This window comes from Mercenaria mercenaria, chromosome 7, assembly GCF_021730395.1.
Source record: "Mercenaria mercenaria strain notata chromosome 7, MADL_Memer_1, whole genome shotgun sequence".
NCBI classification, from domain to species: domain Eukaryota; kingdom Metazoa; phylum Mollusca; class Bivalvia; order Venerida; family Veneridae; genus Mercenaria; species Mercenaria mercenaria.
This window is the reverse complement of record NC_069367.1, coordinates 83018516-83045846: the sequence shown is the minus strand read 5'-3', so window position 1 is coordinate 83045846 and position 27331 is coordinate 83018516. Positions and strand designations below refer to the sequence as shown.

The 27331-nt window shown below is 35.5% G+C and overlaps 1 protein-coding gene across 19 annotated transcripts in view; it reads left to right on the top strand.

Moving 5' to 3' along the window:
* LOC123553768 (glutamate-rich protein 6-like) overlaps positions 1-27331 on the top strand; it is an 83026-nt gene that overhangs the window by 22077 nt on the left and 33618 nt on the right. For 13 of the 19 annotated variants that reach the window (XM_053548822.1, XM_053548821.1, XM_053548814.1 and 10 more), the window contains 8 exons: positions 93-220; positions 707-757; positions 2134-2166; positions 6366-6484; positions 11719-11802; positions 13604-13762; positions 19791-19972; positions 21844-21911. In XM_053548822.1, coding sequence (XP_053404797.1) covers positions 93-220; positions 707-757; positions 2134-2166; positions 6366-6484; positions 11719-11802; positions 13604-13762; positions 19791-19972; positions 21844-21911 — 824 coding nt within the window. Of the gene's footprint in view, positions 1-92; positions 221-706; positions 758-2133; positions 2167-6365; positions 6485-8339; positions 8424-11718; positions 11803-13603; positions 13763-19790; positions 19973-21843; positions 21912-27331 lie in introns of all 19 variants that reach the window. The other 6 variants (XM_053548810.1, XM_053548824.1, XM_053548816.1 and 3 more) reach the window with 5 other exon arrangements.

The following is a 27331-nucleotide window of genomic DNA, read 5'->3' as shown; positions in this document are numbered from 1 at the left end:
TATGTTTACATCTTGAAATGAGCTGTATTTGCTACCATATATCTTGCATTCTGTTAATAATTATCTTAAAATTTCTATTTTCTCATTTACAGACCACCAGTAACTTCTAAACGACGTACATATGATGGCAGAGAAATAATGTTTGTTACATTGAATACCCAGACAGACTGGGATTGGGTTGAGGAAGTTGAGACCACGGGTACAGCCAAAACTATTGCAGGTGAATACCACGATAACTGCTTTTATGAAAGGATCAGGTTACATGTTGAAATCAAGTTTTTGGTTTTTGTTAAAATAACTAGTTAAAGGCTAGTAGCTCAGTGAAACTTGCTGTATTGGTGTGGGTTGGTAATTCTATATGCTAGGTGTAGGTCAGTGATTCTTTGGCTTTCTTTCATTGTCTGGCCTTGATGTTTGGTTCTCCAAATATGTTATAATGTTTATCTTTATTTTGCTCTTTATTGTGCAAGAGCCAGATAATGTTATACACCATTCACAGGGCCAAAGTAAAAACCTTTTGAGTTTTGAATATATCCTGAGTCATTATGATTTTATAGGCAAAACTTGTTTTTGTAGACAGAATGTGAGCATGGCCTCTACAGTTTGTTTGGTAACGTATTGCCATTAATGTTAAAGTATCAGGACTTATTCTACGCCCAAAGTGTAAGATAAGTAATACATATGTATTGTGATTTTTGCTTTTCAGAGACAGGAAGTATTGGTGGGAAGGAGAAAACTGAACTGTCACCAAGATCAGGTAGATACCTCTGCATAGCATCTCCTTTGTTAGATTGATATGCTAACATAACAACTGTTTGTGTGATTGTATAATATAATTTAACATACATTATTGGGAGTTTGGATCTAGTGATATAGGTGTAGGCCAGTCATCATGTAGGGCATGGGTTCCAGTGGCGTGTCCTATTGGATGAGGACCATGCCTTATCATAAGACATCAGTGCTGGTTTTTACAGGAAGCAGACTTGAGAGTAATTGAGACAAGCTTCAAGTTTTCATCACAAACAAAACAAGCTGAAATAAATTAGTATAAACTAACCATACATTTGGTTTCTGTGTAGTACTAATCCATCCAAGTACTAACCTAGGAGGCCTCTGTGGCCGAGTGGTTAAGGTCGCTGACTTCAGATCACTTGCCCCTCATGGATGTGGGTTTGAGCCTTAATTAGGGTGTGGAATTCTTCATGTGAGGAAGCCATCCAGCTGGCTTACGGAAGGTCGGTGGTTCTACCTAGGTGCCCGCTCATGATGAAATAATGCACCGAGGGGCACCTGGGGTCTTCCTCCACCATCAAAGCTGGAAAGTCGCCATATGACCTATAATAGTGTCGGTGCAACGTTAAACCCAACAAAAAAAAGTACTAACCTGTCTGCAAGGCCTTCCCACTTAGCTCAGTAGGGGGAGTGCAGATCTATGGATTGCAGGATTCATTGTGAGTTTGATTCGCGGAGGATCCTTTAATCCTTGAAGATGTGATAAAAGACATTGTGTCTGAAATCATTCATCCTCCGACTCTGATTGATTGGGGAAGTTGGCAGTAACTTGTAGGTTTGTACTGGTACGGAATCCAGGAACACGGGTTAGGTTAACTGCCTGCCATTACATAACTGAAATAATGTTGCAAAAACAAAAAAAACTATAACCTGTCTGCAAGTATCTTACATTTTAACTTTAGGAATCAGATGTTGAATACAAATGACTTGAGGCGTATTTTCTGTTGTCAGATCTTCACAGAGCATATGCTCCAAGTCTGGGTTTCAAACTCACAACTGCCGTATTTTTTCTCTACACATTATGCTAAATAAGTCGTTAGTGCATCTTAAATACTTAGGTGAATTCTGGTCATATGTCCTTTTAAACTTCACAGATTAGATCAGAAAGAAATACATGTAATTTTTTGTGGTTTATGACAAAATGGTAATGTTACAAATTACAGGGAACATAAAACTGAACCAATGTTAAAATGCAGTTTAGCCCAGTCTAAGCTTTTTAAGTTTGAGCATGGACCAGCTGTTCTTGACTGATTTCCATCATATTTATAACCTTGGACCTTGTTCATAATTTAATGTTACTGGAAAGTAGTATATTTAGAAATTGCATGGATTATTTCAAAGATTTGACAGAGAAGAGCTCAAAAGAAAGTACTGGTAAGAAACATCTTTAAAGGGATACTCTGTATTCTGTATTGTTCAGATATATTAAAAAAACAATTTTGTTAAATTAATTCTTTCTACAATAATGACTACCTATATGTGAAGTCACAAATACATATAACAAAGCGTACTACGTAGAATTTGACAATTTGTTATCTTACCTTGTCCATGGTATAAATAGTAAGTGAAAAAACATGAATATGACATTTTATAGCAGTTTTCAGGTGTTATCGTAATCTGTCATACATTGGTCAGGATAGCCAAATCTTGGATATTGTGCATCCATGTCATAAAACTAATTAAAAATAATATTTTTGATGTACTGTTCACAGTAATGTGACAGCAGTTTACTATCCTTCAGTAGATAAAGGGACTTTGCTTTTTTGTCAACTATTCCACCTTTATATCCCTTTAACAGAGATCTACATGTAGTTATGTTTTATTTTTGTCAACTATTCCACCTTTACTGGTTTCGAAGCAGTTTCCATCATAAAATGAAGGTTTTTAAAATATCTGTTTTCTTGAACATTTCTGTTCCGTAAAATGCTCCCAAAGAGAACACCTTAGCTCTTCTGCTTTACGAAAACATAAATATCAATAGTGTCTAGCCCATGTGATAACACACAGAGGGGCTCCAAAAGGGATGAATAAATAGCGCTGAATCGGTTGACTACAGAAGCAGTTTCCGTCATCAATTTTTGTTTTAATATTTATGTACATTTGTACATTTTTACACTGAATACGACTAGAAAAGCACCATCCGTGTTTTTTTAGAATCTTTCTGGTGAAATTAATTAATACAATTTAAAGAAGTTTGAAGGTTCAGTTGTTAAATTAGGCTTGTTGAAAATAGGAGGTAAAAAAAGAAAGCAAAAACCTGAGACTCGAACTCGCGATCTCATGCTTGTGAAGCAGACGTTCTACCGATTGAGCTAATCGGCTAGATGACATCATGGCAGCAATTTATATATCTTATATGCACATATTACTACGTAAGGGATACAACCGTCACTTTGTATAGCACATAGTATGTGACCAGTTATCCCCCTTGGATAAGAATTTAAAATCTGGCAGGGGTAACTTGATCATCTATATTTCATATTGACTTTTTGCTCTTACCGTATTTTACCTAAGTCTTGGGACAGCATAAAATAATTATTTTTTTCACTGTCCCAAGGCTTATTTCCCGAAAAATAATTATTTTGAAAAGTGTCCCAAAAATATGGACACAATAATCGTCATCGGGTAACATCCCCCACCCACCCGTGTTGAAAGCGAAAAAAAAAAACAACGATTATCGGTAATTATTCTGTTGATAAACAAAGTAATTGGCCTTGTTTTCATCATCAATTAATACCCCCTCAACAAAAGAAGTGTGTCGGTATTATGACAGTAGAAGTGGAGATCAAAGCGGTATAGTTTCCCCGAGATTTTCATGACATTACGTCATGTTTTCGCGCCATGTTGCACATCACTGTTTGATCGTACCGCCTCGGTTCTTAAGTGCTGAGAAGTAGATCTAGTGTTGTAACAATCAATAAAAAAAAAGCTTCTTTTTAATTTGTTAAAGCGAATGTGCAATATCCCGTATAAACTGACAGGTAAACGTGTCAAACTATAACTGTTTTTTGTACTTTCTGGTCAAAAGTCTGAATTTTATGCCCATAGTTTGTATCATTTATTTACTTTTAGAAAGAAATAAGTATTTAGGATCGCGCTGTTTGAAATTTTGCAAGTAATTTTATGTAAATTCGACCGTTTTTATAGAATTTTGCCAACATTTCTGTCGATACCTTTTTAAAATCGTTATAGAATTCAAACTGTATTACTTCTCAATTGGTGTTGAAAATCTGAAGCGATAAAATCAAAAAATGAATGCGTGACGCGCGTTTTCTGTATACGTGTCGATGAACAAAAGTAATGGCGTTGTAAGTTAGACATTACGATAGGTCGCACATGCTCGTGGAATGGAAAATTACCGGCGTGGCGTTTTGATATCTGTACGATTTGCGAGTAAATTCCAGTCAGTGGTAAATAAAAATAAATAAAAAACGGAAAATGGACTTCCTGGCTGCAGCAAAAAAAAAAAAAAAAAAAAAAAAAATACAACACAACTGGTATGGTAAAAAAACACTTTACTAGTAAAAACACGACACGAAAATGTTAAAAGAAATAGTCTTTGGTTCTTATAATTATTTGATTTTTTGATCGATACAACACCATACAATGTATAATAACGGTATTTGGGTTTACACAACCTTAGTCCCAACACTTAGGGACGAAAAATACGCTGAGAAAATACATGTCCAAAAACTTAGGGTCAAGAAAAATAATTATTTTTCCACATTTTAGGGGTGTCCCAAGATTTAGGGTGTCCCAAGACTTAGGTAAAATACGGTAATTTTTAAAAAAAAATTATTGCCGATGCACAAAAATGACTCATTTTTATCTTTATTATGTGTTTTTGGTAAATCATCTGGTTTCGACTGCCAAAAGGAGGAACTTTCAACTTAATTGGGGATTACGGAGTTATTCTCTGCGCATGCGCATTAGTTGCACGTGAAATGCCCCATGTGCGGAATGTAAATAAAACAATTATGGACTGAACAATTCGAGTTTTCTTGGAAAGTTTTTACCCTTTGTTGCTGAAATTTCACAGAGCTCTGGATTGCAAGGTAGCGTTATGGAAACAATCTCGACTTCATTGTGAAGAATGTCACGAAACGTAAAATATTGCGTTGACGGATACTACTAGCCGACAGAAACTGCTTCGAAACCAGTATATCTCTTTAACAGAGATCTAGTTACATTTTTGTTCATTTCGTTGTTACGTATTGTGCGTTTTAATCAACCTGGTGGGTGGAGTTTTGCGACGCTCCACTGCATTATTGTGTTATTCAGTTGCCAATTACCTTACATTGTAACCAATGTAGCATTGAATTTTAGTCGTTGGTAACTGAATTCTTATGGAATTAAACAATTATATTGCTCTACCTATTTTGCTCGTTTTTTGAGATTACCATTATTTGCATAAGTCAGAGATTAACTCTGCCCTGCCAGGTCAAATAACACGCACAATACATTCTTTGCTTGACAACTGAGAAATCTTTGAACAAGCTTCCAGTTGGTAGCACCCTTTCTCAATTTTGTTCAGAGTTTGCAGAGAGCATTGGCATGTATTTAACTTATCAAGTTTTGTTTTTTGAAAAAAAGTATTAAGGCCCCTTTTAATGTTCTTTGAATGATAAAAATTCCGAGGGGATCAGTTTTCAAAGACTTCAGGGTTGTGTCAGTCATTGAAGTAAAACCTCAATGATCAAATATAATTCCAAGTTGTGTTTGCTTGTTGAAAGCTGCAAATTCATTTTCCCACAAAATAGTCATTTGGAACACACTATAAAATTTCATGCTTACAAAATGAAATTATTTTTTAGCACATATGCAAAATCTTGTTTCCACTTTGATGCAGTGATGCATAGCAAGGCTTTATCTGAATTCATTATTTGTCCTGTACAATCTTAAGTCTGGTTTTGAGGACTATAGAATTGTGTTTCCCCCTCCACCAGCCCGTCAGTCTGTCAATCTGTCAGCATTTTTATGTCTGCATCAAAAGTCTGTCATCGGTCAAGGAGTAGTAATATATTTGAAACAAATGTTTCACATAACAAGATTTGCCATGCACAGACCCAAACTCAGAGCTCTTAGGTCACACTTTGAGGTGAAATATTAATTATAGAATTTGTCTTGTGTCTGTTTCATGACTCTACCATCCATTAAGGGAATTTAATATTACTTGGCACAAATGTTCCCAGTAATAAGATAATTCGTCATGCACAGCTTCCATACCCTTGGCTCGACAGTCAATGTCACATTTGGAGGTCAAAGATTCCATGCCTACTCATGTTCCCAACTAAGCGATAATGTGCTTTATGAAACACCAGAAACATAGCTTAAAGGTCAATGTCACACTTAAAGGTTAACGTTAAGAGGATGTAAACATTTCAATTCATGAAGGGATTTTAATATTCTTAGCATAAATATTCCCCATTGCTCAAATGTCAAGGTCACAATTTTAGATCATTCATAACAATTTCTTGTTTATCAAGAACAAAACCTTGTTGTATCTTTAACCAACTTTCAATGATGCTTTCACTGTTGTATAGTATGCATGTATATTTATTTTCTATCACCAGCCTCTAGCAAGCCGGATGCATCTGAAGACAAAGCTACGTCAGATGTTTCACAGTACCCAATGCCATATAATGATGAATATGGAATCCCTATTTTAGACCTGAGCAGTGACACTGACGATGTAAGTATTGATTGTCTCCCTTTACATTGTTTTTATCCAAAGAGATAGTAATTGTTTAACAGTATTAAAGATTCAACATGGTCTTATTGGTATAGGGTATGTGATTAAAAAGTTATTGTTATGCTGTACATTGTTGGAACAGCCATTCATGTAGGTATTTTAGCCTTAATTCAGGACATGTACCCTTGATCAGAAAAATCACAGTGAATCCAGCTGTACTTCACTCCATTCATTTTTATTCTTTGCCAATTTCCAGAATGATAAAATTGAGCCATGCCATGCCATGAGAAAACCAACATAGTGCATTTGCGACCATCATGGATCCATGCTGGTTGCAAATGCACTATGTTGGTTTTCTCATGGTGCGACTCATTTATCATTTTGAATCTGGCCATAAGTGATGAATAGAGAAATATATAGACAATTTTTTTTTAAACATTTTTACTCACTTATATATTAATGTCCTATCATCAACACGAAAAGAAATTCCAAGTAGAACCAGATATACCAGTGAAAATGAAACGAAGTAAACCAGATGTAAATCTGGTAAAATAATGTTTCTCAATATTAAATGGAACTGCTGCTGTTGAGTTTCAGTTATAAGAGAGGTTGTGATTCAAGTACTTGTACATTTTGTATGCAAATGTGTAGTGAATTTTGAACAGGGGTCTGATAAAGCTCCCTACATACAACCTCTCTATTGGCGACTCTTGAACAGCTTCTTTTTCTTTTTAAGTTTATAAACTATTTTGTTTAAAACATGGCAGTTGAGCAGATAAATATAAACGTGTTTTTATTATTTGTAATTGATATGAATGCATATATTTATCATTTTTACAACAATCAGAATCCAGTAACTGTTGTTGAAACTTCAGCCAACTTTTAAGCTAATCGCCATTCAAAATATTAGTCTTGGTGGGAATCACATGTATGATGTTTTTCTTTTACTGTAAAGACTTTTTAGTGTTCATAATCCTTAACTCATGCATCTGTTTTTCTAAGTCTTCGAAAATGTTGAAATATAACCCTAGAAGTAAACCAGCCATTAGCTTATATCGCCTGTTGAAAGTTTCGAACAAATGGGTTGTCAGTAAATAAAATTTTCATATTTTCTTGATAAGTTACTGGTTCACTCGTATTATATAAGAAACGTGTTCCTATTGAACTGCTCAGCTGGTATGTTTTCCTGTATGATTTATATTGGAATTGTTTTATGTTGAAATGTTAAACAAAATACTTGGTTGTGTTGATCTATTTCAGTTTGTTTAAGGGCTGATTAACAGTTCATAAACTTTAATTGTAGTTTTTAAGGTAATAATATGTACAAAGGTAGCAAATTTTAGATACTGCAAATTATTATATACTAATTATTTAGTTTTCAATGATTAGTACCTTTATGGCATTTTGGCTGTCTTTGTTGGACAGTAACATTTTCATACTTGGCCCTAAGCAGAACTTTACAGTATTTTATTAAAATGTAAAATCAGCCGCTATGCATTTTATGAATTATTGAGCATTTGGAAAAATATTAAAAAGATCTTGCATAAACAATGTAACAGACAACACTTTTTGTCATATCATGCTTCATAAACTGTATGAAAAAAACTCTTTTGTTTCTTGACTTTTATAAACATATGCTGATTTGGTAGTTTTCATGATGGGTTCTATGTTTTGCAGAGAAATGCGTCAGTATTAAACACTCTTCAGTATTAGATAGCATTGTCTGCCAAGAAAGAAGTCTGCATTCATAGTACAATATAAGAGTGACACAAGAGTTACTATATCTAGGCAGTTTGTAAATAAACTGTTTTGATTACTTACATTAAACTGTACATTGAAATATAACTGTAAACAGAGTTCCGATGACGAAGTGTCTTACAAGAAGATTAAAGACGACCGAACCTTTTTGCCGAGTGTTGGTCCACCAAATATTTTACAGGTATTAGCGTGCATGTTGTGGTAGTATAACCCTGGATGTAATCAGAGACTAACATTTTATGCTTATTTTCTAGAACTAACTCAAAACTTTTCTCCGTTAGCTAGAATAGACATAGACCAGAATAGAACCAGTTAATGCAAAATGAAAAATGCAATTATTTTCCTATGATATTAAATGCAACCAGATCTTTTGCATGATTTATTTTCTTGTTGAAACTAATGTGTTTTTTTTTAAAGAATTATAGAAACGTTCAACATTTACTCTTAAAATTCCAATACAAGTATTCTAGTTTCACCTGCTCAAGTCTAACATCACAAGAAAGCTTTTCTCACTTGAATATATCTGCGTTCAGTTGCAGGACTTTTTCTGATAGTGCTTGCAGTACTCACAAATTTCATAAATTTGTGAGTAAGAAATTTCTTAGTTCTAGCCAAAATAGATGTAGATTTGTGGAATCAACTTTTAAAGATGAAATTAATGGGACTTTTATAGTAGTAAGGAGACACAGCCTCAGTATAGCTACAGTCTTTTGAAATTGATTCTAAAGTGCTTTACATTTTCAATAAATGGTTCTCAAAATGAGGCATGCCTGATTTTTTTTAAATAGGAAAATTTTTTTTTCTCAAATTCCTGTCACAAATTTCTAATCTTCTGGTAGAGCAAAGGAGTCTAATATCGACCCTCTTCTATTATCGACCCCCCACCCTTAATTGATACTTAATCACATTTATTCCCAGAAATCATGTGATCATGTCATTCACTGTCATTTTTACGTCACAAATTTTCTTAATGCGCCATTTTGAATGTTTACATACAGTGCGACTGCATGAGATAAATTTCAGTGCCAACCACTACATCGTCCGTTAAGGTAGGTATCTTACTGTTAAATAAAATTTACCGTTTTTATGGATCAAATCAGTTTAATTTTGTATTTAATCCTACTATACACATACAGAACCCATTTCTAGCAGCCATTTTTGTAGTCTCTTGCAACGTCTGGAAAGATTATGTGGGGGTCGATAATAGCAGATTGAAAATATGACCTTCTGCTATTATCGACCCCCAACTAATTAAATTTATATAATTTCTTGTTGCTTTGAGAAAAGCACTTAATTCATAACTTTAACATGTCCAAAACATTGTGGAATGATACTTATTTCACTTGGGTATTGATTACATATTACTCGGACTTTATCACAGACTCTGTGTAAAATCTCAAACTTTTAACTAAAATAAAGGTATTAAATCAATATAACATGTCAATGAAACTTCAAAGTTTTGTTGTTTGTAGCATCATCTGAAGCATGTGCAGTGAAAAATCTTGATTTGATTTCTAAAATAGGGTGATATTTATTTCTAAAGTCACTATATGTTCATTGTAAATATACTTTGTTATACCCAAGTGGAAACTGGTAGGTACTCTAAAATGCAGCTCTCTGATTGGTCAGTTAGAACCCCTAATGTTCTGTGATGACTCATGATAAAGTTATGAATGCACATTTTTAGTTGATCACAAGGATTAAAAATCTCCTAAAATAAAAAGAAAAAAAGCGCAGAGTCTCTGAAAGTTCGTCATAGTCTGATGTTTCTATCATTTATGATGAGAGTGACAGTTATGACGATTTTGACGATTCATCTGATGGACAAAATGATGATGGACAGTGCAGACAGCTTAGACCAATGTCAGGGGTGTGGTCAGTTTAATGGGAAGCCAAATGAGTGAAAAGGCTGTGATGAATGCGCTGGATGCTGGCACATTAAATGTACTAAGCAACCAGAACTTCACTTGTTGACTCCAGAGGACTTACAAAAAGTTAATTTTAAATGTATAAAAAATGAATGCTAAAATATGTTGTTAAGGCTGTAGATAATATGGATAATCAATTTTGTTTGAATGTTTGAATTATTTATCTCTTGTGTGTGGCTAATGTTATATTACAAATAACTATTATCTAATATTTACAATTTGTCAGTCAAAAGACCAAATATGAAACTGTGATAGTATGAAAGACCAAATTTATAAATAAAAAAAACACACACATTAAATAATATTTTCCATGAAATCGTAGTAAAGTTATAGTTTGTTTATATGCTCAGTTGCATAATTCCAAATTGCAATTATGACAATAAAGGACAAATAAAAATTAACTTAATAATAATATTATGCTTGATTTTCAGTGTTTTCAAAGTTTTTTTTTTTTTTTAAACTAGGGGGTCGATAATAGCAGAAGTGGGTCGATAATGGCAGACACATGTCACGAGACAGAATATTAGACCATACCTTATGCTGTAATCTAACAAGTGTTTTCATTGGTTGAAATCGACCAATGATAGTTTGTCTCAAATATATGTATCACTTTGTCTCCGAAAGTGAAAGTAAGAATATGTACGGTAGATTATGGTCTTAAGGGGTCGATAATTGCCTCCTTTGCTCTACTATATTTCATTTTGCTTTAATTATTAATATGCGCTTTTCTAGCCATCTTTCTAGCAGCTTCTCAAATTCTTATTCCTCTTGTATTTTAGTTACAAAATAATCTACAACTTATGCTGATTTTGTAGTTTTATATTGATAATATTATTATATATTTATTTTTCTGTTTTCCTAGGTAAAATCTACCCTAAGTCTAGCATTGTTGAATGACAATTATATCTGTTTAACTTATTCAATGAAAAATACTTTTATTTTTGTGTCACCTTTTCTTTAAAAAGAGGTTTCCTTCATTTCTGGGTTCATGTAAGATGTTTGATAGTTAACATCTTCCTCAAAGATACATCCAGACGGCAGGCTCAATTCTTAGGGCAGTTACATGCTTGGTTGCCTAAAAGTGATACTCCACTCATAAGAAAAATTCTGTTTCTCTCGACTATGTCTGTAAAATATTAATGAAAGATGGGCATAGTATATTTATAAACATTTTGATAGAACTTTATACCTCTCATGTACAGACTCAATCAAACCAAATCTGCTATTATTCCACTTGGTTGCATTCTTTGCTTCCAAAGGATCTTTTTTACAGGTTTTATTATTTGTAACAAAGGAGTGGGGGCTTGGGAGAAAACAGGGGAGAGATACTTCCGTTGGACTTCGCTAGAAGCAAGAATTTTATATTTTACTGACAAGTACTAACCATTCTTTCCTTCTTTTTTTCTGCTAAGTCAGGTTTCAGCATGACTTTCTGTATTTCTGTGTGAATACCAAGAGCAGAATGCATATCATTATGTTAGCCACCATTCTCTTCTGTTTCTATCTTTCACTCTTATCTCTCTCTATTCTGTTTCTGTTCTTTCTTAGTTATTCTCACATCAGTTAGTACCTGAAGTGCAAGAATTGCCTAAAATACCTAAAACTAGAGGAGGCAGTAGGAACCTGTCAAAGGTAACTGTCTAACTATTACTGTCTTTCTATTCCTTAGAAAAATTATCAGTTTGTTTTTATGAATTTTCCAGCTACAAATTGTTTAACCATCATGCCAGGATTGTCCTCCTCCTCCTTAACTTAATTATTAACAACAGAATCAACATCACCACCTTCCTTTCCATCTTCTTACCATTCTTTTCTTCTTGTTTTGGTCAGTTATTGTATTTATGGTAAAAGAAAACAACAACAGCTTTACATCATTAGTCTTTTCCACTATCATCACATTCATCTTCATCAATTTTCCTTTCTTTATGTCTTTCTCTTCTTCACCATCATGATCTGTTTCTTTTTTTTTAGTACTTTATCTTCTCTGTGTCTTCCTTCTGTGTTCATCATCATTCATCATCATCATCATCATGTCACTATTGCAATTATGACTACTTCTACATCATTAATTACCATCATCATCACAGCCACAATCATATCATCATCACAATCTTTATCATCATCATCATCATCATCATCATCTCTTCTTCTTCTTCATTTCATCATCATCATCATTATCACAACAACAATAACAATACAAGTTTATTAGGCAATAGGCATTATAACAATAAGATCAGTAACATCATCATCTTAATCTTCATTACCACTCCCTCATCGTTATATCATCATCATCATCAAATACCACATTACCACAACATCCTCATCATTAATGCCACCATCAAATTACTTTCCCTTCTATTATCATCATCTTTATCATCATCACCAAGAATAGCAGGGCTCAGCAGAAGTAGTATCTTTTTCGTCATTATCATCAACATCATCATCACTTTAACGACTACCACTTCTGCCATAATCATCATTATCTTATATATAACCACCATGATCACCATTATTGTCACCACCATCACATGAACTTCATTGTACTCTTTTTTCACTACCACCATTATCATCACCACCACTTCTAATGTCATCTTCATCATCATCATCATCATCATCTTTATATGCTTATTCAACTTCATTATTGTGTTCATCAAAGCAGTATGCTTTGTCTTCCATGCTTTAACTTTTTTGTCTTCATTGCCATTATCAAACAGTTAATTAACAGTATTATTATTTTGTTCTTATAGTACTTCCATGTAATTAATGTTACTATTGTTTTTGAATTCATTGATAGGAAGTTAAATACAATCGTAGGTATCTGTAAAAATGTTGTCAGATTGTCTGATCACCAGTTTGCATGTTTTAAAGGTCACAACTGTAATGTAATTTGATACCAGTTTCTGTATTGTGCCAACATTCTTTCCAGTCTTTGATAGTGGTTCAGTTTAGACAATGTTAGTGTTTATAAATAGAACATACCAATTTTACAAAACAAAAACAATCGAAGATTCAGTTAAAATCAGCTTTTTTAGTTTGTTTTTAAAATGGACTCGTCTTCAGTAAGTATTTAAGACAAAGTTAGATGTTTCTTGTTGCACTAGCATATCTATTTAAAGGCAGATATGTTATTATGTGTGTCAAAGGCCAATGGGTGAAGGATTTTGTATCTTTTTTGCATAGAACAGTTATTCAGTAATTACTGTTTTGAAATTGCTTTTAACATTATTGAATATGGAAACTATTTACTTGATTAAATACCTTTTTATAGGTGTATTCTTTTTCATTCTTTTTTTCCTGTCATATAAACACTATATAGACTATAGTAATGTTGTCAATCATTCTGTTAGTGTTAAACTTCTTATTTTCAGTATGTTTCCTTAAAGAATTTAACTAAACAATGATTTTATTTGAAATATTTGTTTTTGTTGCTTAGTATCAGAGGGAGTCTGAGAAACAAGATATTGATGTGGAAGACCCTGAAGCTCGCCTTGACACTGATGAGACGGGTATGCCACACGGAATATTTTCTGGCAATTGTGAGTTCTGTAACCAGCCCATTAAACCATTCCCAACAATGGATCAACAGTTAAAGGTAAGTTACATTTTGTATGACTTCAATCAGTTATAAATGGTATTTTCTTTATGTAGGTTTAAAGCCATTATAATATTATGCTTGAGGTTGGGGTTTTATCACTAGCAAGATCAGACCAGGGACCTTTTAGAAATATTGTACCATATTTATATAGCACATGTTAAATACGTTCAACATTCATATAAACAGATACACATAAAACGGCACTTGTTCAGGGGTTTCAGTTATCCTCAACCATAGCAGTGATCTGACAAGAGGGACGGAGTGAAACAGAGCTCCTGTATTGCAGTGAGTGGGAGAGATACAGAGAGAGATGAATTTAGATACATACAGGTCAACCTAACATAGCCTAGTGAATAGACTGTTTGGGTCTTTAACATGCACTGTGTAGTCCTCTGATACAGACCAAATGTTCTTCTAAGGGAAGAACCTGTACTGGCTTTATAGTTTACTTTATTTGATACTCGGCATCAAGAGGATAGTTTTGGTCAGTGTAGTGTCAGTATAATGTGAGTGGATGGAACATCTTGTCATGTGTCTACAGCGTGATATTCCAATAAGGCAGAAGGATAAAGTTAGGCATTGTACTGACACCACTACAGATAGACACTGTTAGACACTGTTGTAAGATGATTGACAAATTGCTAAAAAAAGACGCTAAAACACAACATACATACACACACTCTACAGTATTTAAGCATAACCAGTGTTTCTGGATTCTGCATAAGTACCAACCTGTTTATAACTTACCTACACAGTTCATTACATGAGTGATAGGTTGAGGAAGATTGATGTTAGACATGGTTACTGTCTTTTGTTTACCTTTAGCCTGCTGGCAGCAAGTAATTTTGCCTTTACGACCAGTGCAAGAAAGGCTTAAGTACGAGTTATTGTTCTTTGCAAGTTGCCAGACAAGAAAAATAGACAAATTATGTTATGATGCGTGTGTGTTTGTCTGTCTGTCCATCCATCTGTCTGTCCATCTGTCCAACATACTTTTTGCCTGGAGCATAACTCAATAATTATTCAAAGTATTGACTTGGTATATAAGTAGATAGCATTTAGATAATGTGCAGAGAGCGTGAACCACAGTACGTCAAATGTCAAGGTAACAAATGGAGCTCAGGAGTCAAATTTGACCCTTGTATAAGTTGTATAGAGCAAAACTATTCAAGGTTGAGCTGAAATTTAACTTGAATTCTAATATGCTTGTCTCTGTTAAAACACGCTTTTGCTAGAATGACGTCACATTAACGTGCAGTGACGTCAAAGTCTTTGTTGCGACCAAGAAAGAGCGCTTCTATATTTTATCTACTGTTTAGATTAAGGGCATATTACAGGGTTCAAGCTAGCCCAGAAAAATTGGGAGAAGTGACTTCTCCCTTCAGTGAAAATAGGGAGAAGTTTTCTCAGAACAGGGAGAAGTGAGGCTGCGGGTCAAAACAGTCATTAATTAAACCGTATATTACAGTTTTGATGGTACAGCACAAAGGAATAACATTTCAAAACAACACATATTTTACTTATAAATAAGTACAAAATACCAAGTATCAAATACAAACACACACAGTGAGCATGTATTTATGCAGTAGTTTGAAACATTCATAAATAATACTAAATCACCATCAGTATTATAACAGGCATGTGTAGTGTTATTTGCTGTTCGGCTCATGTGTCATGACCCCTTGCATTGCATTATCAAATTTTGCCAGTCTACATATAACACAGTGCGATTTGCCGGGCTCATCTTCCTTCCACCAGTCAAAACTAACAATAGAAAATTATTTTTCAATTCTTATCCATGCACACCCCTGTTTCAAACCCCAGCTGGTCAAAATCCGGATATCCAAAATTTTATGTCCGGATACTGATACACTCATAAGCATTGCCCAATTCTCGAGTCTAAAGAATATATTTGACAAATTGTGATGATGGAAAGAAAATTTAACGGCACTGGACAGTATCTAATATCAAAGTCTACAATGACAATACCTTTTATTGAAGAAAATTAAGAAAAATGTCCATGAAATACCGGCAAGTTGTCACCGCGAGCAGACATTCTGACAGCCTACTTTCGTTTTCAAAAAACTTTAACAAAAAGATAAAAGCTAATGTGTTCTTATCTAAAATTGATTGTGACAGATTGAAATTAAATACATGTTGTCTGAATTTCAATTTAATTTATGTATAACACGAGAATATTTACGTCTGGCAGCCGCAATTAAAACCATACATTACGAACAACTCTGGTTATTATTCAGAGCTTTTCTTTAGGCCCTATCGGTCAATTTGCGATGGGCTATCATCCTATAACCAGCTACTGACTCTTGCGCCGACATACTTGTGTTTTTGTTTTTATTTACCCTACTTTTGACAGTTTTTAGTTGTTTGTTTTCACACGTGATGCACACACTTTTTATCCGTGATGCACAAAATCAATTAAAGGCAATTTTGTTTCGCCTCGTTTGATTGGTGTTTCCAAAGTTTTCGACCAATTAAAATCATCCTAACGATATTCGGTGATAGGCGGAGCATACTTTGTTGACACGTGAAGTTCACAACCCGTAACGGGAGAAGTTTCGCTAATTGATTATGTAATGTTTTTACAAGCTGATTAGAAGCTGATAGATGTGATATATACATGTATGATAACTGCCTCGGGCGCCAGATTTTAGGGCGACTTGTTTTTCGCTTTTCTGTACAAACAGAGCGAAGTCATCAGAAAAAAAGCGACCACTTCGCTCACGTCGCCTAGAAGCGTGGACCCTGATATTAGAATCGAAATGATTTATAGCAAAAGAGTGTTTTAACACTATTTATACACTCAGGCGGTAATATGTCGTACAAATAACTTCACTCGGGCTGCGCCCTCGTGCAGTTATTACGCCAGACTTATAACCGCTCATCGTGCATAAATAGTGTATAAGCACTCTTTTGGTATAAATTATTTCTGAAATAAAGATGGGTGGTGATGAAGTGACTTGAGAATATATATGCAGCAATTCAAATTACTATCCCCGTACCGCCAATATTCGATCAGTTAACTGAATTCGTCGTGCGCATATTTTTATACAAAGAAATATCGCAAGGCAAACGATTAAATTGTAAAAAGTAACCATTTTTACAATAAATTTAAGATATAAAGTTAGTACTCACCAAACCAATGTTTTTGTATCGGCAAAAGTTTATCCGGTGGCCATTTTGTTTAAACTCCAGGGTCACGACCTATATTTGATCAAGGGAAGCTACTCCAATAATCAGTCTGTTATAATTACACTGCACACATAAAAAAGTGCTGCACACAAATTTAAACTGTTAGTAACTGGTAAACAAGTGTAACTTTTGAAAAAATGTAATTTAAACACTATTTTAACAGTCTTAAACATATTTACAGTTTCTTTTTTTGCTTTAAGTTTACTGTTCATTTTCTATGTTTTCACAGTTGGGGCACAGAAATGGAGCCCCACACCTCAAAACTCTTACAGGGGTGCAGAAAGCAAGGTGGACCCACCCATTACACCTGTCACAACACCCCCACTTTACAATAATGATGAATGGAAATTTAGTTGTGTCAGGGGAGAACTTCTTGCAAATTATGCATTTTTCCTCTTCACCTATTTCTTCTTCACTCTCACTGTCAATTGTAATAGCAGCATGCTGAGACTTCCTGCCCCTTTTTACAGAAAGACCGGATGTACTGGCCACAGGAGATTTCACAGTTTTTCTCTTACTGTTGCTACATTTTTTCTGTTTATCATTATGGTCCTTGATTTTGTCAATTATTTCTTCTTCTGTGATAGATTTTCCACCAATAACTTTGCTGAGTGTGTTTCTTTCTTTTTTAGCACTTTGAACATTTTCAAGAATTTTGCCACCTTTACGCAATAAAAAGTTTTCAGCTGATTTTGGCACATTGGAGTTTCCTGAACTTTCTGTGGGTGGAGGATTCTGGGATTTGAATGTCATGGCTGGTGCTACTACTGAATCACTGACAACTGCTGAATTGAATGGATGGATTCCGCATCTCTTGAAAGCAGCAACAATATTTGGCACAGTGAGGGTAGATGAATATACCTTGCAGGCTAGTTGACAGACATCATATCTGGTTATCAATCGCCCGCCTGACTCTCTCATGTACTTCTGGCAAGCAGAATTCCAGGCAACCTCGAAAGGGCCAAAACAGCTCACGTCAAGGGGCTGGAGGATGTGTGAACAGTGAGGCGGCAACACAAACAATATGATTTTCTCTGACTTGGCCCATTCTATCAGTCCAAGAGAGCAGTGTGACTTGTGACCATCATACAGGACTAGCACATAGTCATTATCACGTGAAGGAAGGTATTTCAGCAAATGGTCTTTCATGTACTGACAGAAAATTTCAGTATTTGACCATCCAGTTGGTGAGACTGTGCCCTTTGATCCTGGAGTAGAGCCTTCCATCAATCCATCAATCATGTGTGCACCTGGGAAAATGAAAAAGGGCGGAACCTGTTGTCCAATCCCGTTGACACACCCAATGACAGTAGTTGTCTTGGACTTGCCTGAAGTTACAGCCTGTGTCTTGTTAAATTTTCCAGCGACAACCTTTGGTGGCTTATGTTCAGTATTCAGTCCTTTTTCATCCACATTGAAGATTCTGTTTGGTTTATCTTCAAGATCATATTTCACTAAAATTCTTTTAAGTTCTGTGAAATAATTGTCAACTGCATCTCTAGTTGCACTCTTTGCTCTGGCAATCTCTAATGCTCTAGGCTTTTTCAATTTAAGTTCTGGCCAGCGTCCCAAGAAATTGTAAAGCCACTTGTCAGACACAGGTCTATCATCCTTTGTTCTCAATCCAAGTTCAATGGCATAATCTGTGGCTAAATTCATGGTTTCCTGGCGGGTATGACCATATCCCACTTCAGCCATAGTGTTAAGATGTTGAGCCAGAAGAGACTCCTGCTCCTGACTAAAGAGTGGGAACACCCCTGACTTGACAGTGTCCACACTGATCCATCCAGCAATCCTATCTGCAAGTGTTGCAAAAGGTACACCATATGTTACTGAAGCCTTTCTTATAGACAATTCCTTATTTTTCACAGCAAGGAAGGCTCTAGTAAGGTCATCTGTGTCATATGACCTGTAAGGACCTCTAGCAGATACAGGAGGCTGAAAAAAAAGAGACAAATTCAGGATAGGTGTACTTAACTGCATCCACTTATTATCCAATTAAATTCCAATTAGGAAAATAAATGATAAGCATAGTCATATATGTGGACGTAACTTTTTTCGGTAAGTATATGTTGCGGGATATAAGCGATGACACTTCTGCCCTGGAAAATATGCATTCTTAGCAGACGGAATGTAAACACATATATTTTCTAAGTTTATATAGTTAATAAAGGGTGATTATAAATTGCATATTTTGGGAATAGTAAAATCCAGCCATTTTGATTTTTTTTTTAAAAAAAATAATGCTTTTTTACCTTTCTTATCTCCATTTTCGTCAAAGACACTTTTTTGACAGTTGTAGTTGTCCGTGTAAACAAATGGTGCGCGCGCAACCGGTGTAAAGTCCAAATAAGGAAAAATATAAAACATTTCCGGGGCCGATCGAATTTAAGTTGTGATCGAATTTTGGCAGTACGAGGATACCCCCTCCCAACTCCACACATACAATTTAATACCCACCCACCCCCACTCACTCTTTGAAAAAAAGAAAAAGAAATCACTTTCAGTTTCTTGTGCCTTAGTATTCCATCACCTCTGCTGCACAAACCCTCCCACACCCTCCCCCCCACACACACACCACACACTGTCACATTCCATCAAATTAAATTTCTTTAAATTTTATTTCTTCCACCTCAGATGTAGAACTTTATGTTGCCCTGCTTTGTGGAACTCTTGTTATATATTGGTCCTATTACAGGGATACTGCTTGAAAAAGACTCAAATTAGACTAACATTTCTTTGCATGTTGCAAGTTTGCCATGTGGGAGTTATATAACTTCTATATTATATTTGTTGGAGTTTCCTTTCTTTGCAGCTTGCTCCAGAGCTGCTATATTGTTGCAGTGACTATAGGGAATTTGTTGAATATGTGCTGCATAAGTCCACGGAGATGGAGGAAGAACTGAAGAAGAAAAATAAACTGATAGATATCAAACCTCATGAACATGTCGGCTCAAAACAGGAACGCAATGCTGCCAAAGAAAAGGCTGTACAGAGGTATATACTACTATATATTTTAGGGCATAACAAATCAACTTGTAAACATGAGTAGAAATCAACTTCAGCAAGTGGAAAAATGAATATACCAAATAAATGCTGCATTCAAGGGTATACCCAAAAGACACCATATAACTCTGACACCAATAATTCATGAATTATGCCCCCTTTTACTTGGAATTTAAGGTCAATTTTGATGCATTTTCACTATGTCTCAGTCATTACTAAATGGATTTGATTCAAACTTAAAATAGATATTCCACCTTATCACTCACATCATGTGACACAATGTTCATAACTCTGACACAAATTTTTCATGAATAATGCCTCTTTTACATAGTCTATAGAATTTAAAGTTAATTTTGATGCATTTTCACTATATCCCAGTTATTACGAAATGCATTTGTTTCAAACTTTAAGTAGTTTTTCCACATCATCACCCACATCATATGACACAAGGTGCATAACTCTTGCATCAGTATTCCTGAATTATGCCCCCTTTTTGCTTAGCATTATACTTATATAGTGTTTTGATACACTTTATCTGTATATCTCTTATTATTTGATATTTTTAACACAGACTCAAGCAGTTGTGCAATATTCATCCACCATTGGAGTCATTAAATACTCCAGTGACAGTTCTTGACAGATTTAAATGTTTTTGGTACACAGGTGTAACATCATAAAATACAGGTAAAGTTCAACTTTGGCTTCCTAATTTTATGAAAATTATGTAGTTAAGACCTCTTTCCATCTTGAAATTTGTCAAACTCATTGTTGCCGGACAATAATTCAAAAAAGACTTGACAGATTTAGATAAATTTTGGTACACAGGTGTAACATCATAAAATGCAGGTCAAGTTCGATTTAAATTGCACCTTCTTGTGGCCATGTCTTTCTTGTGGTTGCCATTCTTCTGTGACAAGACTGTATTGTGGGGGTATTTGTCACTCCTTAGACAGTTCTAGTTTTCATTGAGTTTTTCCCCTTACAATACCAATACTAGGGCACAAAGTAACTCTTGTAATAACAGGACATTCTAAAAGGTACAGGGTAACAGAATTTTTGTCATGTACATTTTCATTCAGTGTTCATTCCAGAATGTTTTTAAGTGGGGTCAAAGGGCCCCATAAAGGCAAAAACTTGGGGACATTTGGAAAAAAAACAGGGGCCACGAAAGAATAACTGTTTTACTTGAAATGAAAAGCTGTATTTTTAACACTTTTCTTACATGGAGCTAAACGTATTACTTTTGCTGTTCTTAAAACATAGTTACAAGTCTTAGTATTCTTATCATTACCAAAACCTAACCACGGAAAGTCCAATAGTTATTTACGACTATTTACTATGGAATGATTGTTTGTCGCCTGATTCCGACTAATAGTGGTTATGCCATTGGGCGATCTAGGGGTCTCAGACATGTCATCTTTCTTTTGAATTTTGTTCTCCGTCGTCTGCTGTTTTTAGACGTTTTGAGAAAAACATAAAATTGTATTTCTTTTTTGTCCAAATCGGGACTGTGTTTTTGTCCGCCATTGCATAGCAACACTGAGAGCTGTCTGTTGTCGGGCCACCGGAGACTGGCTACTACTTTAATATCGACCAATGAAATGGCATGTTAAGTCATCGGATGAGTCATATTCGATTCACAACTTCTGGAAGTTTGCATTACGACTAATCGTAAACAGATTGAATTTTTTTCTGATGGGCGCTATAGGGCTAATATTTATGTGCCAAAACAGTAAAATATGCACCAATGGCCTCATGGCGCGGCCTGGAATGAACACTGTTCATTGCAGCTTCACATTTACAAAAATGTCAGATAATCTGAAAAGCATGACTATTTCGTGATTTTATGTGTGTATTTTCAGAATGCGAGAGAGAGAATTACAGAGGCGGCAACAAGAGGCCAGTGGATTACAACAAAATTTCTTTGCATGTAAGTATTTAAGCTTTAGATATTATCTACAAATTGAACTTCTTTGTTTTCAGAATCACAGGCTTTTGAGTATTTCTGCAACATCTCCTCCTGTGTGTTTACTGTAAATCTAAATACATTTGTCAGCGTTACAAGAATTATTGGTTTAGTTTCCGTGAGCTGCCATTTGTTTTAGCCACCTTTCCCACACAAAAAAACTATAAAGAGAAAATATTATAGATTTACAGAAACAGAAAAAGCACTCATTCCATACTTTCTTGTAAAGAGAAGAAATGCCTTTTTATTTGCCATCTTTTCCTACTTTATTTGCTTTCTTTCTGGTGTGGACTTTTGTATTTTTATTTTAACAAGTATTTAACTTGTTTATATTTGTTCATTTTATTGTGAAGTGATATTTTTACTAATAAAATGGTTATGGTTTGTACTGGTCATCTATAGTATTAGAAATAAGACTTTGCCCACTTGTCCTTGAAATTCAAATTTCAGCGGTGATAGATCTATTCCTGCGGGCTTGGTTGTAAAATGATACAAATTCATTCTCTATCTTTCCCCACCCCCACAAGCTGTCATATGAGCTATGCCATGAGAAACCCAACATAATGGCTTTGTGACCAGCATGGATCCAGACCAGACTGCACATCTGCGAGGCTCATATTATGTTTGTGGCCTCCATAGAGTTAAAAAACTATGCCATATGAAATTCAAATTTTAGCAGATTGGCTGGTCCACTCTTTCACCAAATATACTATTTGGTCGGGGATATAAATCCACCGAATTTACTTGAAATGAATAAAGTATCTAACACTTCAGCAATTTTATTTGACATCCGGAGAAAAGGTTAATGAAATACCTTCATCATGAACATAGAAAAATTTGCAAATGACAACAGAATTATGTATTTTATGTACCTATGAAAAAAAGCAGCCATTACATTTTTGATGAGTCAAATTTATATTATCATTTTCTTAACTTAAACAGGGTTGCCACTTACCTTGAAAAGTCAGGGAAAAGTGTTTGTTTTTTCAAGGTCAGTGAATTGTCAGGGAAATCTTGATAAAGGTCAGTGAAAAATGAAATTTTAGAAAAGTCAGGGAAAATGTGAGGGAAAAATGAAATTCTGGGTCAATGTTTAAAATGTTCAATGGCTATGGCAGAGTCTTCAAGCAGTATTTATAAGTAATTCCAAACACATTTTGGTGTAATTGTGTATAAACATAATTTGAAATTAATGTGTTTGAATCAATTTTGTATTTGTATATTTTGGTATTTGTTAATGAAAGTTTGTTATAATCTGAAATAATATGTATAAAAGGGTAGATTGGATGGCTGTAAGGGAGGTGGAGGCTGAAAAAATATGGCGGTATTGGTCAGTGAAAATTATGGTTTAGTCATGGAAAAATCAGTGAATTTCATTTTCTCAGTTATGTGGCAACCCTTTATTATGAAAACCTGTTAGATTTTTTGTTGTTGAGCCCACTGGCAGTGAGCTTGACATAGTTGTCACAATGGCATTTGGTGTATGTGTGTGCATGCCTGTGTCCTTTCGTCCCAATTTGTCTGAGATGTAACTTATTTATAGATCAAGGGATTCTTGAATAGCTTGGCACTTATGTTTGCCTCAGTGACAAGGTGTGTTGTTTGCAAAATCCAGAATGGTAGCTTAAAGGTCAAGGTCATACTTAGATGTCAAATTTCAAAACATGGTGCTGTTTTGCTTGTCCGGGCTGTAACTCAGCCATGCATTGAGAGGTTCTCAAATACTTTGGTACAAATGTTTGCCTTGATAAGATAATGTGTCATGTACAACAACCAGATTGGTAGCTTAAAGGTCAAGGTCATTCTTAGAGGTCAAATGTCAAAACTTGGTGCAGTTTTCCTTGTCCTGGCTTTTGCTCAGCCATGGATTGAGGGTTTCTTAAATAACTTGGCACAATAATGCTTGCCTCAATGAGACAGTCTGGCAGGTGTTAGTACTTGATAGGTCAATGTCACACTTAGGGGTCAAAGGTCAAAAGTTGATGCAGTTTCTTTTGTCTGGGCTGTAACTTAGCCATGGATGGAGATATTCTTAAGTAACTTGGCAGAAATGTTTGCCGCAATCGGTAATCTTTTAATAGTATCATAATGTTAGTCCTTTTGACAGCTGGCAGCTCGACATGTTGCCTGTGGGCTTCTAGTTAAGAATTGTTGCAGTTTTTCCTAAATTTAGAGCAAATTTATTTGATGGTCTGGAATATGTTTATACAATTTGCAGCTTTATTTAAGATCATAAACATTTCTTTATGGCAATCAGTGGTCAAGTTATTAAGGTTGCTAACTTCAGATTCACTTGCCCCTCATTGAGTTCCTTGCGAGACTTCACTTGGTGTGTAAATAATTCATCATGTGAGGAAGCCATCCAGCTGGCTTATGGAAGGTCGATGGTTCAAACCCAGGTGCCCGCCCATGATGAGATGATGCCATGAGGTGCACTATGGGCCTTCCTCAGCTGGAAATGTTGCAGTATGACTTAAATTCTGCTGGTTTTACTCCAAACCCAGCAAAAATAATACAAAAAAAGTGATAACTTTTAGTTGCAGGAAATGAATTATTTAGTTTGTTTCACATAGTATTGCCTAGAGTTAATGAAAAAAACATAACAAAAAAAAAACAGATGAAAATTATTTCAATATTTTGTCATGAAATGAAAGAAGATTCTATATTATTATTATTATATAGACATATGAAAATATTGAAGTATTCATATTCTGTGAAATGCTATTTTCTGATTGGTTTTGGCTAATTCTGTCTGCAGACAATTCTAATAATGAGGCCAGTATAAGATAGTTCTTTGATTATTATTCAAGCCTATACTCAATAAGGAAGTAGAAATTCATTTGAACTGCAAAATTTTTCCCAGCTTTCTTATTTGACCATAATGATTTTGTGAATTGTTTTACACTGGTCAACATTCAAAATCATTTGAATATATGAGCCATGCCATGAGAAAACAAACATAGTGCATTTGTGACCAGCATGGATTCAGAGAAACCTGCGCATCTGCACAGTCTGGTCAGGATCCATACTGTTGTCGATCGCTTTCAAAACCTATTGCAATTAGAGAAACTATAAGTGAACAGCATGGATCCTGACCAGACTGCGCGGATGCAAACGTACTATGTTGGTTTTCTCATCGCGCGGCTCATATACACTACATGTGTGACTCGTTTCTAATTGGTGAAAAATATTCACAGATATTTAAAGGTATTTCCTGAAATTCATGTAAAACAGATTGAAATTCAGGCTGGAAGAAAAGAAAAGTGTGCAACAAATCTGTTAGAAACTAAACAACCCTTATAATTATATGGTTTAGTGTGGAAAATGTCTCTGCGATGTAAAACTCTTTCAAATATTTATTATGTCTCCCCCAGGAGACATATTGTTTTTGCCCTGTCCGTCCGTCCGTACGTCACACTTCATTTCCGAGCAATAACTGGAGAACCATTTGACCTAGAACCTTCAAACTTCATAGGGTTGTAGGGCTGCTGGAGTAGACGACCCCTATTGTTTTTGGGGACACTCCGTTAAAGGTCAAGGTCACAGGGGCCCGAACATTGAAAACCATTTCCGATCAATAACTAGAGAACCACTTGACCCAGAATGTTGAAACTTCATAGGATGATTGTACATGCAAAGTAGATGACCCCTATCGATTTTGGGGTCACTCCATTAAAGGTCAAGGTCACAGGGGCCCGAACATTGAAAACCGTTTCCGGTCAGTAACTTGAGAACCACTTGACCCAGAATGTTGAAACTTCATAGGATGATTGGTCATGAAGAGTAGATGACCCCTATTGATTTTGGGGTCACTCTGTCAAAGGTCAAGGTCACAGGGGCCTGAACATGGAAAACCGTTTCCGATCAATAACTAGAGAACCACTTGACCCAGAATGTTGAAACTTCATAGGATGATTGGTCATGAAGAGTAGATGACCCCTATTGATTTTGGGGTCACTCTGTCAAAGGTCAAGGTCACAGGGGCCTGAACATGGAAAACCATTTCCGATCAATAACTAGAGAACCACTTGACCCAGAATGTTGAAACTTCATAGGATGATTGTACATGCAGAATAGATGACCCCTATCGATTTTGGGGTCACTCCATTAAAGGTCAAGGTCACAGGGGCCTGAACATTGAAAACCATTTCCGGTCAGTAACTTGAGAACCACTTGACCCAGAATGTTGAAACTTAATAGGATGATTGGTCATGCAGAGTAGATGACCCCTAACGATTTTGGGGTCACTCTGTGAAAGGTCAAGGTCACAGGGGCCTGAACATTGAAAACCATTTCCGGTCAGTAACTTGAGAACCACTTGACCCAGAATGATGAAATTTCATAGGATGATTGGTCATCCAGAGTAGATGACCCCTAATGATTTTAGGGTCACTCTGTTAAAGGTCAAGGCCACAGGGGCCTGAACATGGAAAACCATTTCCGATCAATAACTTGAGAACCTCTCGACCCAGAATGTTGAAACTTCATATGATGATTGTTCATGCAGAGTTAATGACCCCTAATGATTTTGGGGTCACTCTGTTAAAGGTCAAGGTCACAGGGGCCTGAACATTGATAACCAGTTCCGATCAATAACTTGAGAACCTCTCGACCCAGAATGTTGAAACTTCATAGGATGATTGAACATGCAGAGTAGATGACCCCTATTGTTTTTGGGGTCACTCCGTTAAAGGTCAAGGTCACAGGGGCCTGAACATTGATAACCAGTTCCGATCAATAACTTGAGAACCTCTCGACCCAGAATGTTGAAACTTCATAGGATGATTGAACATGCAGAGTAGATGACCCCTATTGTTTTTGGGGTCACTCCGTTAAAGGTCAAGGTCACAGGGGCCTGAACATTGATAACCAGTTCCGATCAATAACTAGAGAACCACTTGACCCAGAATGTTGAAACTTCATAGGATGATTGAACATGCAGAGTAGATGACCCCTATTGATTTTGGGGTCAGTCTATTAAAGGTCAAGGCCACAGTGGCCTGTTCATGTAAAATCATTTTTTGGAAATAACTTGAGAACCACTTGACCTACAATGTTGAAACTTAATAGGATGATTAGACTTGCAGAGTAGATGACCCCTATTTATTTTGAGGTCACTTGATCAAAGGTCAAGGTCACAGAAGCCTGAACAGTGACTTGAGAACCACTAGGCCAAGAGTGTTGAAATTTAGTGGGATGATTGGACATGCCAAGTAGATGATCCCTATTGCAGCCAACCATCAGTGTCTCTTTGACTTTTGCTCCTGACCCCTATTGACTTCTTGCCTATAGGACTTTGCATTGGGGGAGACATGCACTTTTTTACAAAAGCATTTTCTAGTTTATTTTGACACTAAGTGCCACAAAAAGTGTAGAAAAACGAG